At 44.3% G+C, this 16,529-nt stretch overlaps 2 protein-coding genes across 12 annotated transcripts in view; one reads left to right on the plus strand and one right to left on the minus strand.

Annotated features, from left to right (window-relative positions):
• The window catches only part of LOC106741596 (protocadherin-15), a 130,417-nt gene that overhangs the window by 41,533 nt on the left and 72,355 nt on the right, over positions 1-16,529 (plus strand). Inside the window, exon 1 of one of the 4 annotated variants that reach the window (XM_014613742.1) lies at positions 126-300. The exons of the other annotated variants lie outside the window; for them this stretch is intronic. Coding sequence (XP_014469228.1) covers positions 190-300 — 111 coding nt within the window. The 5' untranslated portion in view covers positions 126-189. Of the gene's footprint in view, positions 1-125; positions 301-16,529 lie in introns of those variants that run through there. 4 annotated transcript variants of the gene reach the window in all.
• The window catches only part of LOC106741603 (uncharacterized protein C15orf61 homolog), a 100,115-nt gene that overhangs the window by 6,253 nt on the left and 77,333 nt on the right, over positions 1-16,529 (minus strand). For 4 of the 8 annotated variants that reach the window (XM_014613763.1, XM_014613757.1, XM_014613762.1 and 1 more), the window contains exons 1-2: positions 371-468; positions 126-281 (exon numbers count right to left, since the gene is read on the minus strand). The exons of 3 other annotated variants lie outside the window; for them this stretch is intronic. The gene's annotated coding sequence lies outside the window, so the exon portion shown is untranslated. Of the gene's footprint in view, positions 1-125; positions 282-370; positions 469-14,864; positions 14,968-16,529 lie in introns of those variants that run through there. One more of the 8 variants, XM_014613759.1, reaches the window with a different exon arrangement.

Raw genomic sequence — 16,529 nt, forward strand, 5'->3', positions numbered from 1 at the left:
GGGTTCGCAATCGATCGTATCCAATCGCATGTACAGCCGTATTTGTAATTCTCCCTACATTAATAAGTTAATCGTTAATAGTAAATATTCGTCGGGGGAAGCGCTTGGAAAATAAATCGGGATACCTGAGTACGTTTGAATCTCGTTGCATCCGCAACTTTCCTACCACTCGTCCTCGCTCTTTTACGCATGTGCGGGACTATCGCGCTGGCGAACGGGCAGCCGCGGCCATTGGAGCAGTTAATGCTGCTACTTGCACCTCGTTTACAGCTGCCGTATGACTTGGTGCAAAACACATACGTAAGTCAAACATATAAGCACTCGATGTAGCGCGTACGTGTTCGTACGAATGCGAATACCTATACAATACCTTCCTGCGCTGCTCGATAAGGTGAGTATGTTACGTACGCAGCACAAGCGAGCGCCTCGCGCGAGATACCAGCGTGACATGAAACTCTCGAGCGCCGTCGGCGAGAGCTCAATATCGATCCCGTGTGTGGCGGTCTTTTCGAAAGGATTCCCGCGCCTATCCCACTATGGACTGTTTGTGCCGCGCGCATGCAAGACATTAAAATGGAAATGAATATGGAGATTCCCGATGATTCTATTTACGTTGCACTCGAGATATCATGTGTCTGCGATATTTTTATTCTTTCCCTCGGATACTTTACATTGTTTCCCTTAGAAACGCAAGTGTAATCGTTATAGATAACATATTCCGACGTCGCAGTCACCTTTGAACACCTTTTACCGTAAAATGTAAAAAGGTACTCGAAGATGGCTTACGTAAGAAGTAAAAAGGTGGTTGCTTATTAAGAGAAGAACAAAATGTCACGTTGCATATGCAATTGAATTGCAATTCCAGTTCAGTATTTTTGAAAGAGCCTTCGCCGTGTGTTCTCTTACGGCGTATTTGAAAAGAGTTGAAAGACGGAGGTCAGTCGATTTTAACGTGCGATTTGATGCAACGCGCGTTTCACGTGGCACCGCTCGCCGCTGACGTAACATTATCCTAAGATGTCTGCGTGGCAGGCGTGGCGGTCGTCGCTGAAGCGCATTCCTTTAATAGATCGTCCAATAATAGACCATTAGAGTGAGAACGTGGATGAGAACCCACTAAGCACTTCCAGGTGGTAAATATACCGCCGCGGCCTCGTGGCATGGGGTCAGACTGTCAAGCAACAGCCTTGACGGGCTATCATTCTCGACAAACTTGCGGTACATCTTGTTCTCTTCATCCGCGCGGCCTGACGCCGGCCTTTTTCCTCGTTCGATCGTGTTTACATCGTGTGTACGAAGGCGCAACGAGGAACTGCATCTTTCCCGGTGGGGAGATGGCAAAACATTTCTGGCGCTGCTTATAAATAAGCGGGATCGCGGATAACGTCGGAAAGAAAGGAAGTAAAGAAACGAGAAAACTCATAAGGCGCTCGTACGTATGCGACATCCTGTGAATATCGTGACGGGTGGAATTTAATTTGCTCCTGCGAAGGCGACTTTACATGACACTAGAAGAAAGAGGATCGTCTTCAGAGTCAGGCGATACCTCCTTGGGGAAAGCAATTCGTAAACTTTAACTCGAAAGTCTCCCTTCCTTCTAGAGAGTTCTTCTTTCCTCTCGTTCCTCTTATTTCTCGATTACCATTCCATTTGTGAATTCTTATTTGTCGATTACATTCGCGTACTCTCACTCTGCCGATGTTCGCGGCTTCTTCTTGAGACGCGTCGCGCGATCAAGGAAATTGTAAGGTGATTTAAGTTTAATAAGAATTCAGCGAAACACACGCCGCGTATACGCTGAAATATTATCGGACTGCAATTAGGAAGAGATTGATCATTCGAGAGCTGAGATATTTGCAAGCAAAGTTGATTGCTTTTTATACGCGTTCCTTAAGATTTTAATTTTAATTTCTATTTTTAATATCATTTTAAACTAAAAATAAGATTTTGATGAAAAATTACTATGATGTTAAAGGTTATAATATAGGCAGACCTTATAGGGAAATTTCAGTTATTGATCAATTCGTTTTCTATTATCTGTACATCTCTATTAGATCAACCGATGCATAAATATAGCATTAATAGGAAAAATAAAAATTAACAATATTTTCACATTTGTAATATCGCGTATACATATATATTTACTTCAATTTCGTTTGAAATTAACATTTATTATTTAGGTAGTGAAATTAACACACAAAAAATAACGTAATTTTGTTTGACAAATATGAAATTTACGAGTGGCCCCCGTAATGCGTCACTGAAAATACGATGCTGAGCTTTATAAACTCTCAATGACAGAGTGTGATTGTTTCCTACTGGAAAAAGGAGGAAGAGAAAGAAGGGTACAGTTTCTTTTTGGCGGAATAATAATAATTTCACCTGTTATGCACCAAGTGCGGCCTAGTCCATTTTTCCTTCCTTCTCGCTGTCCGTTATCGTTTTGTAGCGAACTAGTTGCGATTGCAGTTGGCGCGTGTCCAAAGGCCATAGTGTGACAGAACCGACAATACCGGCGTTGCACTTCCGGTGTCGGAGACACCTGATTTATCGCCCCCGTCACATCCACGAGCGTGCGATTTGCGCGGCACATTTTGCCTCGGCGAATTCGGAGTTCACGTGACGCGACCGAATTAACACAAGCGAGACTGCGTTTCCCGACTATTCCGCGACATTAACAAACGATGAATCTGTTTTCCCCCGATCTGCTGTCCCTCGCTCGAAGTGACGGCTCGAAGTGACGGTAATTGTGACCTGGAAAACGGCTGCTCCACATAATGATCTTCATGATCGTTCTCTCGACATGTCGCGTTTTGATTCGGACAACATTGTGAATCGTTATCTTTGATGTGCTCTTTATGCAGCGTGCCTGCGCATATCACTTTCATCGGCTTTCGATCGAACTTGTGAAAGCAACCAGCAACCAGAGCAGAATTGGAGTTATTCGCGAAGGATGCATCCACGCTTTCACAGTTAATCGCGTATAAGTAAATTTCGCGTATTAACGCCGTGTTCTTTCAATTATGCGACACATTGAATTATATTTCATTATAATATTCATCATATCTAAATATACACATGTAAAATTTATATAAATATAAATACTAATAATAAATATAAACATAAATCTAAATATTTATATATTTAAAATACTATCGAATTCTTGGTGGCCAAAGTTAAGGGTCTTCCAGGGGAATGAAAATTAATAATCATATTTCTGGGACTCAAGGATCGGTCTAAGCGTGGAAGATGAATTCACCGCGTACGCGTTGTCCGGGGAATACTCAGCACATACGTCCTTACACGCCGAACAATTGTATCCTTCCGCAATAATATTAACACTGACAATATTAATATCTAATTCACATTGTAACATCCGTGCTTCGACTTCTCATGGCCCGATGTACACCTTCTCTAACATCTGAATACGTTCCAACGAGCATCCGAGGTAGTCGCGTATCAACCGAGATACGTGTCAACGGCGTAACGTCCAACAGTTTATCCGATTATGCGCGCGAGAACTTGTTAAGCAACTATTTCTGCATAACTCGTTACATGTACAGATGCACGTGTAAATTTAAGAATGACGGCGAAAGCGCCAACAGGTGTTCGTCGTACGCTAGAATAATCCCGAGTGAGCGTGATTCGAATCGAAACGCGTATACGGTTACGTCCCGGCTGCACGATGGCGCTACCTTAATTAAAGTCCTCGTTGAGGACAGCGTTATTGAAGCATCATTCTCGTTCTGTTTCAGGTGAGTGTCGTTCCAGTGGCCGTAACGCAGTGAGTACCCGCGCTGCGGATTATTCGTGCGGAGAGAATCTTATCGCGCCTCGCTCGCGCGATTTCCGCTCGCTCGAGCCTCCAGCGATTCCTCGCGCCTCCGGTTACCACGCCCAGTATCGTTTTCACATACCGTCGCGACTTATACAGCCCTCCGTAAATTATGACCGTGCCTCATTAACATCCGCCTGTTTATTGTACCCGAACGTGTTTACTGTCGATCGAGCGTGCGAGCCCGCGCGCTACGCGCCATTGGACGCGCCGGTTGACGAACTGTCGTCAATCGGCGAACGATCGCTGAGGGAAGTCGAATCTAACGAGGCTGGATTGAAATTTAATGCCACGGCGTGCAGTACCAAATATCAAGTCAGCTTTAGGTGCTTTAAGTGCGTCGCAAGGAAAGGTAGGGGTCACTTATGACCCCGCAAGACGCGCGTTTTTATATCCCCTTTTCTGTTCATGTTGTACTATTTCATCTTTCCTTGCGAAGGTTAAATCGATTGCTGAGTGTGATAAAAGGAAAAAAAATAAGAACGTACCCTGAGAGAAAAATATTTGGTATTTGCAATCGTAATTATCATAGTGAAAGAATTATAATCGGGAGAACCTCATAGGTTTTCAGGAGGTTTTTCTCACAATTATTGTAGTATGAATGATAATAATCTTACATGAATACTGCTGCTACTATTTTTGTGGTTAAAACTATAAAAAGAGTACAGAGTTGAAGCCGAAAATAACTATAGTTTCTCTCAGTGTAGAGAATAGACTAAAATTAAAATATTTCGATGTGAGAAACTTAATATTGATATAAAGACCGAAATATATAAGTAGGATTGTTTGCATTGAATTTAGTGTTAAATTTATTTTTCTCGCTGTGATGAAAATACATTTTATTTTGATTGAAGGGGATGAGTAAAATGGATAATTCAAATAGCGTTAATCGGGATGCGTTGATCGGGATTATTTAAGGCCAATGTTGCCAAACATTTGATACTCATAAAATACAATGAGATTGTTTACGTTGAACTTGCCGTCGAATTTATTCATTTCATTGTGATGAGAATAAATTTTACTTTGGTTAGAGAGGACGCTCGAGTAAAATCGATAATTCAGATAGCGTTGTTCGGGATGCTGATATTATTGAAGACCAAAAGCCAAATCGATATCGTTGTCATTGAGAACGCGCGATACCGAAAGCGAAATATCGATATTGCGGTAGAATAACAACGTCGTCATCATCGAAAGACGCTCGCGATTCCTCTTCCCGTTGTAGTTACTTCGCTCCTGATATCGAACATTCCGGATATCTGGGCTTTATTCTTCGTGCCATCAGTATCAACAGGTATCTGGCGGAATATTCAGCGGAATATTCAGCGTGGTAGAAGTATCGATAGATAACACCGCAGAACCGTACGGCGATCCGCGGCGAACGAGATCGCGCGAAGACGTATCGCCCTCAAATTGGATTACGGCACCGCGCAAAAGCGGGACACTGGAAACGCGCCCGCGGGCATTTGCGATTACATCGCGTTTAATCGAGTAGAACGTCATGAAGTGGCGGCTTTCCCCCGACGAGATTCATTATCGGGAGATGCGTCCGGGTAACCGTCTGCGAGAAAAGACGGGCGAAATGCAATATTCCCGTAATGTATTCGAGCTCGCGTACCGGGTATTTTCCGAGGGTGCAAGAACCCTCGATTAGCTTCTGGAAATAAAAATACCTGGGATGCCTCCGAATGATCGATAGAATTTTCGCAGAAGTGTTTGCCTGCCTGCCTGCTCGAATTCTCGGAGCAGTCGGGCGGTTCTCATTCGGCGTGTCTTTCTCTCTCTCTCTCTCTCTCTCTCTCGAACATTTAATTAAACAACGCTGTCTATTCTCGGCATCAACTTTCCCCTAACGACAAAGTTGGTTACTATTATGCGTCGGGAGATTGGGCAGCGTGCATACTATTCGGTAGGCAAAAGTTTTAGTAGAAACACGTTTAACAGAAGTTGCTTTATTACATCGCGCGTTTCATGATTTTTGCAAAAATTATTCGTAAAATTACGCTAGCAATAAATTTCATATCATGAATCGTATCTTTTTATAATTTTAATTTTTTAAATTTATTTTATTCTTTATTTATTTATTTCCCACTATTAATTTAACTTAATTTAATTTAATTTATTTATTGTTTATTCATTTTTTATTGTTTTAATGTGTTGAAACAAAAATGATGATAAAAACAATTATTTAGCTATAGTTAAAAAAATAAGCTATATTTTTATTTTTGTAAATTAATAGTATGAGGCACGTGGAAATAAAACAGTAGAACATTTTTTCTATTATTTCTTGTTTTTATATTGTCAGAAAAACTAAAATTCCTTTTAAGTGTCACATTATTAGACCTCTTTTAACGGCCTCAAAATAAAGAATGTTACGACGAAAGAATAAAAATAGTCTTTATCTTCCTACGGGAAATTAAAATACATTTTTATTTCATTCATAAACTCTTACAGGACTGCCGTATACACTATCTCAAAGTAAAATATTGGCTTTAAAACAGATAATTTTGTAGACATTCTCTTTTCTCAACACCGTCTCAAATATCAAATTCCCCCTTGATCGTTGTTTATTACAAGATGGAAATTATAGCTAAGTCACGATTTTAGTTTTTATATATTTGTCATCAACATAAAATTAACTAAAATTAACGATTTAGATCCAGGATATAATTTTTGTGGTGACCAGTATTATTAGTTTCATTAGTCACCGCAGCGGCCATTCGTTGCGAAAGGGTTGAGCACCGTCACCGAGGGTCGAGTAGAAAGGATCGCAGGCAAAATTCCTCGCTCGCGATAACGGTACATCACAAGGGTGCAACTTTTGATTTCATCGTCACGAAGATGGTCCCTTGCGAGAGAAAGATCACGTCGATCTTTCTTTTTCTCTCTCTCTCTCTCTCTCTAGTCGCTCTCTATACTATATTTTAAATAAACGATCTCCTCCGTGATCACTTCGCGGTAATTCAATTTCTACGTCACTTCCTCGTCGACGTTCTTGAAACTACCGATATGATACTCATACCTCGTATTCATGCGCATGCGCATACACACACACGCTCGCGTGTCGCGCACGCGACCCACACTTACTCGTCCCAGAGGCGCGCATCGCAAACATGAAATATGCTGCGTCGCATGTGCGCACACGTGTGCGTACACGCTCTGTGATGAGACACGGTGCGCGCGTGCGCCGTCGAGACGTGTTGGTTATTTCGATGCGAGTATACGATTTCCGCGAGATAAATGATGTAACGACCGTTCGTCGCGTCGCGTCGCATCGCGTCTCGGAGAGCCGAATCTGCTCCTTCATTATGCGCGACGTGCGTTGCCGCGTTCGCGCACGTGTAATCACGCGGACTTTTCAGTCGCGGATGGACGCATACGATGGGTCTAACGGGACCTAACATTGGATATTTACGCATACACCGTAGGATATCCGATCTGTGCTTTTGCACGCCATTTATGTTCATAAATAACGCAAAGGCATTTTTTTTCCATTATTTATGCGTTTTTGAAAATATTCCTTTTGACGTATTTAATCTGTTCGATCGGCACGAGAGAAATTGCATCCGCGTTTCGCGTGGATTTATTTCAATGTCGTTAAGTAAAGTGAAATTTAAAGGCATCACTTTTATATATTTCTTTATATCCCTCTTTCCGCGATATTTGATATGTATACACATAAAAATCAATACGAGGTGGCGTTTAACTCATATTTATTTTAATTTCGGCAGATCCTGCACTGAGCGCGTTCACATTAAAGTGCGATAGTATAGAAAACTGACGCGCGAAATTGTACAAGATTAATTTCGCGGAAGAACGCGAAATTGCATATTTTATCGCACGTTCTTGTCTGAGTAGCCTGCGATTAGAAAGACACGAGTGTGTGTGTGTGTGTGTACACGTGTTTACTCGGTAAGATAAATTTCACTGAACATTTCTCACGGTTTCGGACGACGTTGTTTGCACTTTCTCCCAAGGGTTCTTTATTTCCGCGGCAGAGACTCGCTTGCCATATCGCTCTGAACCCATTTATTACCAGCTAACGACCATAAATTTCGTTTCCTCGCGGTGATTTAACAGTTGCCCGATTCGAAATTGAGCGAGCCGCATTACCATAATCTAAAACACGCCTTCCGGCTGCACCAAGTAATTTGTCGAACGGTTGGATCCGATTCGGATCATTTGTAACTGACGTGGGAGGATAACGATATCCAATCCTTTCCAAAGTAATTCTTTCCGATACTTGAAAGTTACAGAAACCTACTACTATGCGTTGACTCACGCAACTAACTCGACCACGCACAATGGACAATGTTCGAATTGAAGTCAATTCCGGCTGCCTCTTCTTATATTTTTCCTGATAATAATTGTATGTGTCAGCTTCGAAGATATAAATATTTTAACGTGGATACTTGAATGTAGAAAAAAGTGATAATAAAAACTTAATCCAATTTGGATTAATTATTTACCTGAATTTAGCACTTTTTTTCCACGTGAATTATTTCTTTCTTTAATTTTAATTCCTCAGGAAATGTGTAAACGATGTGTAATGCGTGAAGATAGAAAATAATATGTGAGCACGGTAAAAATATCGCACGTTCGCTCTCGTCTCTCGTCTCTTTAAAAGCGTGACTGTGCAGCGGCGGAGTGAAAAAAAAATGATTAGCAACAATAGGGTTCCTTGTACACACGTTGCCCCCGGAATCTCGGAAGGATCGGAGGAAGTCGCCCTCCGGATAAGTGGAGAGAGCAACGTCGGCGGATAGAAATTGCGCGTTTGCATAATGAAGTTTCTCGTCGAGGACTTAATGGCGACTCCGCCAGCGCGGACGCGCACAAGTCCTTTTTTGTTGGCGCTTGCGGTGCCGATGCGGTTCTCGCGGTCGGAGCAGGATCCAATAAGAGAACAGTAGGCAGATTCAGTTTCTGCGGCCTCTCGTCCGATCCTTATTCTCTGCCGGTTTCTCTTTTTCGCGTCGGCAGTGAGAGCAGCAAGCGTTACCCTTCGGCTATGTACCGTTCCTCAAGTATTACCCTCTCGAAAAGAGCGGCGAGTCGTGAGCTCTTTCTCTCACGGTTGTTCGCCAGGCCGCGGTTGTCTTCCGGCTCGACGAACGGTAGAATTATCATTTTATCGATATCGAGCGTCCCCATCGCGTCGTTACGCGGAGCGAAGCGGGAAGCCGTAATGTATCGGAGCAGAGTCGCGCACGACGAGATGCTACTCGCCGCTTTTGCCGTCCGATTTGTGCCGACGAGAAGGCGCGACATCAAGTTTTCGCCTGGCAGCCGTCGCGCATTGCGATGCGTCCTTTCTTTCCTCGCTTTGTTCGGCAAAGCTCGAAAAAGGAAGGCCGCGCGATGTCGGTTATTCCGCGGCTAATAAAGACTGCAATCTTCCACGATAGCCTCGAGTTCTGACTGTCTTCCGTTGGCAGGGCGTATTACCGTCGAGCACTCTTGGACACCCACCGGCGAAACGCATACATCATGAGGGATGTATGACGCTCTAAAGAATGGGATGCATCTCTTATCTTGTCGAGAGATCATCGCCGTGTAATGCGTGGCTTTCATCTTTCGTCTTCAAATCGGAGGATGAACAGCGCGCGCGCGCGCGCTTCGCGAAAAAAACCCGGGGACCAATGTTATCTCCCTCCCGACGTCGCGCTATGTAGGTGGTACTACGAGTGACTCATGTAGCGAAGGGTACTCCCCGATTTTTAAGGAGCGTGTCCTTCTATATTGTACTGAGATTGCAGCCTGTAGGGTTATGGCTATTCAGAGTGGATGAAACCCCGAGAATCTCCAGAAATTTCAACCATCTCTCGAAAACTCGATGCGGATTTACGACTCTGGGCGACGAAACAAAATGTCCCTTGTTAATCGTACAGCTTTCTGCCGGATTATTATTACAGTGTTGAAGTCTAGAAAACGAAATGGTTTTCTTCTTATTTTTCCGCGGATTCTTTCGGTTTTTTCCCGAGAGTAGGAAAATTTGTTTAGAAAAATTCACGTGTGTTTGATCACAACTCGCCCATACTTACTTTTCTAGAAATAGTTGATTACGTGCTTAACTGAAGTTAAGTGAAATTAATGTTTGTCATTTGTTAAGCGATAACGTATTATCTTCAATTTAATATGTGTATTAATATGTCAGCGGTGTGAATAATTTGTTTTTAATCCATGTTAGTAAGAAATAACTACTGGGTGGGCTATATAAAATGTTATAGCTAATATTTCGAAAGAAATGCATTATTCGAAAAAGAATTTCAGACAAAAGTTGTGCAATTTTGCGGAACGCATAAATTATGGTAACAATTATATTACATTATTAAACTATATTTTTTTAATTACTTTAAAATCAGCTTTAATTTTTCTAATGGAATCATATAGTTTTTTAAGTAACAAAACAAGCCATTTTTCACAAAAAATCCGTTTTCTCTTGTTTTCTTTCCAGCGAATAAAAAAATCGTTTTTTTTTTAACTACTAATATTATATTCCTTCCTTTTTCATATGCACGTATTGGCACGATGATTTTTGCAAAAAATAAGAAAAATGTATATTTCACCTGTCCGTTGCTTTACTTCATATTGTACGATTGATAAAAATTAATTTAAACATCTACGATGTAGAGCGACATAAATGATTTGTATAATTAGGCGAAAAAATCGGTTATTCAAGGACGGTGGAGTCCGCGTCAACTGGGCGCGATGGATGTCGTTGATCCCCAGGCTCTTTTCTCTGTGCAAGACTCGTCGAAGTTGCGGTCTTGGGTCCCGCGATCTGCAAACCGCGGCGAATCGGTAACCGCTCGCGGCACACGGTGCGAGGAATTTAACGACCACGAAAGATCGTCGCGGCGCCGATCCAGAGAGTGACGCTCAACCGCGCTTTTTGAGATCGACGCGGGGGAAAAGTTGCGGTTCGCACTTTTGCGGCGCGAATCGCCGAGCGTGACGCTTGTTTCACGCAAAAGATCTACCGTCGTATCGATGGACAACGTAACGCGTATCATACAGTCGTAATAGAGCACTCTACAGGGAGTTCGCTAATATACATATAGTTCTCACGATCAATATAAAGTTCAAGCAGTCGAAGATTTTTGGGCAGACAATTTCACTCGCATCTGAAGTGGCTTCAAAATAACAAAGAGACGCGCATACGGGTGTATATATCGCGCAGCCACCGAGCGATCGTTGCTTTATGTCGGATCCTGCCGCGGACGAACGAGGCCGTAAACCCGCAGTTGCCCATGCCGTATCCTCGCCGACGACGAAAACGCTGCCTGGCCATGAGATAGCCCCTGAGGAAGCATAATTGCACTTAATCACCGAGCCGCCGTGCCCATCGGCCCGCGTTTCAGAGCGAATTCGCTCGCGAATCCCCGCAGCATCGACGCGTCCTTCTCGAGAACGCGACGCGGGATTTCGCACGGCGGCGGAATTTTGCGAAAATATTCGATCGCGCCGCAAGTAACTTCCCGTTTTTCTCTCCTTTCACAGTGTCGTAACAACGCGAAGTCGCAACGAACTGTTTCGCTTTAACGATCGCACGATCGTATCGTGCACAACATCGGAATAAAAAATGGAATGTGAACGCGTAACGGTGAAAAATCATCAACGAGAAGCAATGAAAAATCGTGAAGAATTACCGAGCAATTTCGTTTTCGATCGTGAGCACGAGAAGGAAGTAATTTTCTTGAATTTCGGGATGTAATCAACTTCTGTTCGAAACCGTTGCGCGACTAAATATAAGACGAATATTGAAGTTCGTCACTTTTATTATTCACATCGACGGTGCACCGTCGGGTACACGGCGGTACGACCGAAGTCTCAGCTATGCGCGACGAAATCACAGGTTGCAAACGAGCCTTCCTCTCTCAGCGGAAGTGCCCGTCGACGTTTCTCGGCCGAAATTCTAATTATCAGATTCATGAATAACTCTCTTTTGCGGAACACTCGGAATTGTAACATCGCGGGCGATTCGGTGACATTTCGCACGTAGCGCGGCGCGCTGTTTCATTACGGCTGGTTTCATCACGACTTAAACGCAATCCGCGAATTCAGGTCAGATGCGTGATTTCGCGAGAATTGCGAGAGAGACAATCGTGGGTCCCCATGGTTGTCCGATTGCCGCAGGAAAGCAGATGCGGAGACCCCGAAGTCGCTCCCTCGAACACGCTCGAATCGAGCGCGCGCGCGCGTTTACGACCACTCGCGGTACACGAATTTCGAACAGCGTGACCTTAACTCCAAGAAAGTGGCCCGGCGATCGTTTCCGTCCCGATCGTAAAACCACTCTCTCGGAGCGGTCCTGCTGCATCCCGCGGGGGAGTCTCACGAATCGCAACTTTGAGATCGACATTCGCCTGTATCGCCGAGAGCAGTGAACCTTTCGGTTTCGCAGAACGTTACTTCGATATTGCAATATAATATCTGCCGGTCGGCTATACTCGTACTTCAGTTTATATTTGATTTTTATCATCGATAATTTATTATAATTTATTATTCGACATTATAATCTAATTTATTTATGTATAATAATTCGAATTTATTTTTTATTCTATATTATTATTATTATTTTATATTATTTTAATTTACTTATTAATACGAAGAATTTTAATTCACGGCTATTTTTATCTATTTATATAATATCATTTATAATAATTCGATGATTTACAAAGGGATCATATTTAACGTAGGTATACTTTGTACGCCCGCGAGCCGAACAAAGGGTCATAGTGGCAAAACAGCACCGCGGTATGAAATATTTCACATCACCGGGGAACATTTTTCGAAAAGAGATATTGATTTTCGTTATTGTTTTATTGTTTCCTTTCACGTGATAACGTTGACGCACGAGATGGAAATGAATCCATCGCAACGGGACAATTGCATTTAATCAAATTGGACAAATATGTAGGGCAATGAAAAAGAAAAAAAAAGAAGAAGAAATATCCTATCCGAGCGTGAGTTCTCGAAACTATTGCGAATCAATTGCGCTCGCTCACGTATGATTTCAATTTCCATTTTCACCGACCCGGTTCTACAACGCGGCGAACGTTACCACGGTCTTGTCCGCGCAAAATCGCGAAGTGTATGTCGAGGGACGACGCGTATCGCGCATGGAACTGGTGCATACGTTTAGAACTGGTTTGCCGTCCGGCCGTCGGCGCGCAACGGTGTCTTTAAAGAAAATGGAAAGGCGGCCTGTGTTCGCGGCGAGACTATTTCTCGCTTCCCTTCACGTGTGTGTGCACCTACGTACGCCCGGAGGAAACAGTGTGTCGTGCTGCGTGATGTAACGACCGACGACAACTTTATCGCGAAAGTCCTATCGTGCGCATCCGGTAATATATATATATATATATATTCGATTATTGTTATCGAATGTGTCCAGTATTTGTTTTTAACGTTACGTCTAACAGATTTTCAGAAGAAAACATAGAAAAGATGTCCACGGTCGCGCAATTGCATAAATCGCATAATCGGGTAAAATGTCTTAATGGAGATACAAGTGCAGACATTTAGTAGCAATCACATACGGTGCAGACTTAAGTGCCAACATTCACGGAATGTTTGTCGCAGCAAGATTTCAAGATCACGAGTCAAATGTGCTACCAGCAGCCTGCACGAGTGAGCGCGCGAGCACTCGGAGGAGGATTCTCTCTCATCTAGATGTTGCAGGGCAAGGCACTTTTTGTCGCCATCTGCCGTAACCTGAAGGCTCAACGACACCTTAATTAAGAGTGCGAAGGGAATAAAAGTGGAGCGTGATAAACACCTGTTCGTGCTACAATGAAGACAACGCGAGTTGCGTTCAGATATAATCAGCGATTACAGTCGGAGTTGCTGTTTAATGAAAGGCGCATTAGATGAGCAAGATACGGTCAGATGGCGTTAAACATTTATGCGAACAGGATACCCAAAGTATAAAGCGTGATACACGTGATAAACACAATAGACGGAGATTTTACAAATGCAAATGACGGTGAAATTTGCAAGAAATTTCTCCGGAAAGAGGAATTCCCAGGATTTCGCTCGTCACTTCGTTCGTTTCGAGGAACTATCATTTCACCCGCGAAACAAGTCTCGAACATTTCACAGGGGACGTATGATTTCGAGCGGAACGAATTATGCCGTTTGAAAATTCCCCCCCCCCCGCCCCCCGAGATATCACTAGCTTATTTCACTCACCCTCGTTCAGGGATTCGTTAATGCGATTCGCACAGGGATGCCCCTAATTCGCGGTTAATGAACAGCTATCTTCACCTTGATGAATTATGTGTTTAGTAGGAGCCGGCGGATTCTCGTGGCAGCTTACACGGAGGACACCTTGTGAAAAGGGGCCTTCTCATTAGCCGAGCTCGCTTGAGTATCGGGACAAATCCGGTTTCCGCGGCACGAGATGCGCGCTATGAATCGGTGGGTAGCGTTTATCGACAGACCGGTACGCGCCGGTGTGCGTGCCGGTAAATGAGAGTATCGGCCTCATTTGCAGCGGGCAGCGTACGCATAAGCGTTGCGAATCCGTGGCGTCCACAATGGATGCGGATCGCGGGGGAACCGCGACCGGCCGGATTCGCGTTCGCCCCGGCAAGACGCTTAATTTCAACTCGTCGTGTCCGCGGTCGGAGAACCCTGACGATTTCAGACTTCGACGTGACCACTTCGGAATCCCCTACGTTCGAACGCACTTAATCACGCCGTGAAGCGCCGATCCTGTGGCGAGCGAATTTAAGGCTAAGGATGTTGAACTTCTCTCCGAATATCTTAATTAAACGAACAAACAAAACTGGGAATCGGTAGCTTCGAAACCGTATTCTGTGAAATCTCGGTTTATCATACTTATGCCAATTTCAGCGCCTTTCCTCTATTAATCACTGATCGAGCGATGATCGAGCCAACGTCGATATGTCAATAACAGCCGAGCCTCTGAGAACTGACCAACTCCACTTGTAACTTCTTCCCGATCGTAATAGCGGAGTGCTCGACTTGAACGCGCTCGACTCTACAAAATGAGGAAACTTACGAAAGGCCGGGTCGATTCGGCTTTAGCAAGATTAATTCGCCGTATCCCATTGTATCACTCGCTGGAACATCTCCCTCCATACCGCCGAGATAAAAGCGCACTTCCACGGCTTTCTTTCGCGCGGTGGAGGCTTCACAAGCGGCCGAGGTCCCCGGGAGTCCGCGATCGCTCCGCAGTGATCGGCGCTACGCACAATAGACACGTTCACGCTCTCGCGGTCCGCCGATGCGCGCATCGTGCGCGACGTAGCTCGGTGGTGGTCGTTAATAAATGCGCAGCTGGTGCCCGCTGCTTCTCCCCGGTCTCTCCTATGTATATCGCGTGAGAGCACCTAGCAGGTACCTCGCGCGGATAGCCACGTAAGCAAGCCGGCGAGCGTGAGCACGCGGCGGTGCGCGGCGGTACGTCATTAGCGAGCCGGCCCGGCAGATATCCGGTGTGTAACGATTGGCGGGAACCATAAATCGATCATTTAATTGCGCTCCCGCCGGGAAGAGCAGTTTACTAGCCCGCGGTCCATCGCGGTCGCGCCGAGCCGCCTTCATTCTCGGCCGGCGAGCCGTTATACGCTCGCCCGCGGTCGCGGCGAAGATCGATGGCAGCGGGACGATTGACTTGAATGGACCGTTCACGCGCCGTTAAAACGAGAGGGAGATCCCGAGAGATCGGATCGCCGTCGCGGAACACGCGGAAGTCCGCGATGATGAGCCCCGCTGATTATCGCCGCGAATCGGCCGCGATAAGCCGGACGGACGGACGTGCGGCGATTAATTCAAACGACGAGGCCGGTGAAAAATGGAAAGTCTTCTGATGGAAAGAGAGAGAGAGAGAGAGAGAGCATTTGTTATTATCTTGGCGCTGGTCTTTTAAAAACGAAATGTTAGAAATTATACAGATGAGCGATCGGGATGATAGGAAAGTTTTACAAATAATAATATATATCGAGTGAAGATAGATGAATGTATTATATTATATAATAAGGACAGAAAATTAATTTTGTCGGTTGCGTATAAATAATAATGGGCGTTTCCCGAGTTAGTGTTCGTATAAATTTTCGTGGGTTGAATAGAGAGATAAGAAAATAAGGAAAGCCTATATATAAGGATGGAAATACCAAAGTAGCCAATTCGTTTCCCCAGTATTCTGATATACCGGTACATTCATTGTTAGAGTGAGGAAGGTAAGAAGTGATTGTGGAATCTGTAAACGAAGGAGTTGGAGGAAACGGCTTTATGGACGGGAAAGGGAAGTGAGTTCCAAGGGGAAGCGGCGGTATAGAAGGGGCGTTGAATAGTGGAGGTTTGACGACAATTCGAGACCGGCAATTGGAATCTCTTGATCTCACGCGAGCGTGATGCCGAGATCTAAATTTAAATTGAATAGCGAGATAGGAAGGGGTTTTTGTCGATAAGATGGCGTGAAGAAGGCGCAAAGGAAGGAAGTCTCTGTCGGGAAATGGCCATTTTAAAGGATGATAAAAAGAGGTGATGTGTTAATCGTGTTTAAGATTGAATATGAAGCGGATGCGAGAATTAAAAAGGCGCCTGGCTCGGGTCTCGTGGTCTCGGGTTGAGGAATCAGTGAGGACTGTTGAGCAATAATCGAGTTGCAGGGAGGATTCTTCGCAAAGAATCGCCGCGATTATCGGGTACCGAGCGCGACAAC

The sequence above is a fragment of the Dinoponera quadriceps genome, unplaced genomic scaffold (assembly GCF_001313825.1).
Source record: "Dinoponera quadriceps isolate SergipeBrazil2010 unplaced genomic scaffold, ASM131382v1 scaffold586, whole genome shotgun sequence".
NCBI lineage: Eukaryota > Metazoa > Arthropoda > Insecta > Hymenoptera > Formicidae > Dinoponera > Dinoponera quadriceps.